The following is a 1,600-nucleotide window of genomic DNA, read 5'->3' as shown; positions in this document are numbered from 1 at the left end:
ATGTCTCCTACGACCGTAAATGAAGTTCTCGCCTTCCAGAACCGCGACCAACCTTCAGTCGGACACATAAATTCGCTCCCTGCTGATGTCCTGCTCGACATCTTTGAGCAATATGTGAGGCCGGGACCGATATACCCAGAGGCTGCATGCTGGATGGGCGAACCTCCCAGCGCAAGGGCTATCGAATACCTCCACGATCGTGGCAAAAACTCACCCTTCATCATCGACCAAGTCTGCCAAACATGGCGCCAGCTCTGTCGTAGCAACTCGGGTCTCTACAGCGACATTCACATCGTCGATCCCAAGCCGCAGGACGTGGTGAGAGTCAAGACAATGCTCAAGTTGTCCAAAGACCGGCCTCTACGTGTCTTCTTACAGGACAGACAATGCACACATCCGGCGACCCAAGTCAGCGTGACCGCAGGGCAAGGCACTGCTAGAAGGGACCAATCGGAGCAACGCTCGGACCACCTCGTCTCGTGGAATCGGATCCTTCAATCGGTACTCTCAACGCCCAGAATCGAAAAGCTATACCTGACGATCACCCACGAGGCTTCCTCTCAATGCTGGAGAAACACGTGGGAAATGAGAGAAACCAATTGGGACCATATCACCTTCCCACTTCTCACCACTCTGTACGTCAGCATGGGCTTCAAGCAGAACATGGCCGAAAACATTTTCGTCAGAGACCTCGTCTCCCGCACGTGCGCGACGTCACCAAGGCTCACGGACGTGCGCTTCGATTCCATATTTTCCTTGTTTCACCTCACCGGCGGTGACGAGGTTGGACCGAACGAGCTGAGACCCACCGCCAAAATGATTCCCTGGCGAAACCTCACTTCCCTCAGCATGTGCGTTCGATACTTGGGCAAGGCCTTGACGATATTGGGTCAATGCCCCTTGCTCCAAACCGTCGAACTCTACGGGATTAGAAACACAATGTTCCCAGACACTCTGATAGCATCCGCCAACGGTGACATGACCTCTCTCCAGCAGGAACAGAACCTCGTTCGGGAACCCGTAAACCTCCCTTTCCTGTGGAGCCTTTTCCTGTCGATGGGTGACACAGTCGCGGATACGTTCGAGCCTCTTCTCTATCTCAAGGCACCGGCCCTCAAGTGTCTCACCCTTCAGCGCACCGAACAGCGACAGACTGGCGTTATCCCCTTTGAGATGCAACGCGACGCGTTGCTGGGTGCCCTAACCGTATTCACAAACGGAACCCGAGATGCCGGATCCAAACCTTTACGAATATGCAGCAATGGTGCGCTGGAGATGTGGGGTACCAGCAAATCCTCTCACACCCCATCTTCCAGGGCATTCTATGGCTCAAGGTCGACGATGTGGTCGGCGAAGAGACCCTGGAATGGCTAACGTGGGACAGAACCTCAACCTCCAACAACGCCCGCGATCTACCAGTTCTACCCAAGCTTCGCACACTCTCCGTGCGCACCGACGCAAAGGATGGTCTTATGTCCCAGATGGTGGCGTCGCGCGTCGTGGATGTTCCACATCCTATATTGAGAGTAGTCTATGCCCAATTCACACAGTGTCTGAAAAAAGTATGTAGACAGAAGGATCGCAAAGGCAGTCACCAGCT

The 1,600-nt window shown here is 54.2% G+C and overlaps 1 protein-coding gene across 1 annotated transcript; it reads left to right on the top strand.

Annotated features, from left to right (window-relative positions):
* Window positions 1–1,374, top strand: CC1G_13332 (hypothetical protein; the record flags this gene model as incomplete). Its single annotated transcript, XM_001829646.2, has 1 exon — window positions 1–1,374. One exon carries the CDS (start codon window positions 1–3, stop codon window positions 1,372–1,374), a length of 1,374 nt encoding a protein of 457 aa, XP_001829698.2.
* Window positions 1,375–1,600: the final 226 nt, after the last annotated feature.

This window comes from Coprinopsis cinerea, assembly GCF_000182895.1.
Source record: "Coprinopsis cinerea okayama7#130 chromosome 1 map unlocalized cont3.1, whole genome shotgun sequence".
In the NCBI taxonomy this organism is placed as follows: domain Eukaryota; kingdom Fungi; phylum Basidiomycota; class Agaricomycetes; order Agaricales; family Psathyrellaceae; genus Coprinopsis; species Coprinopsis cinerea.
Note: the sequence above shows the minus strand (reverse complement) of the source record. Positions and strands in the feature narration are given on the sequence as shown.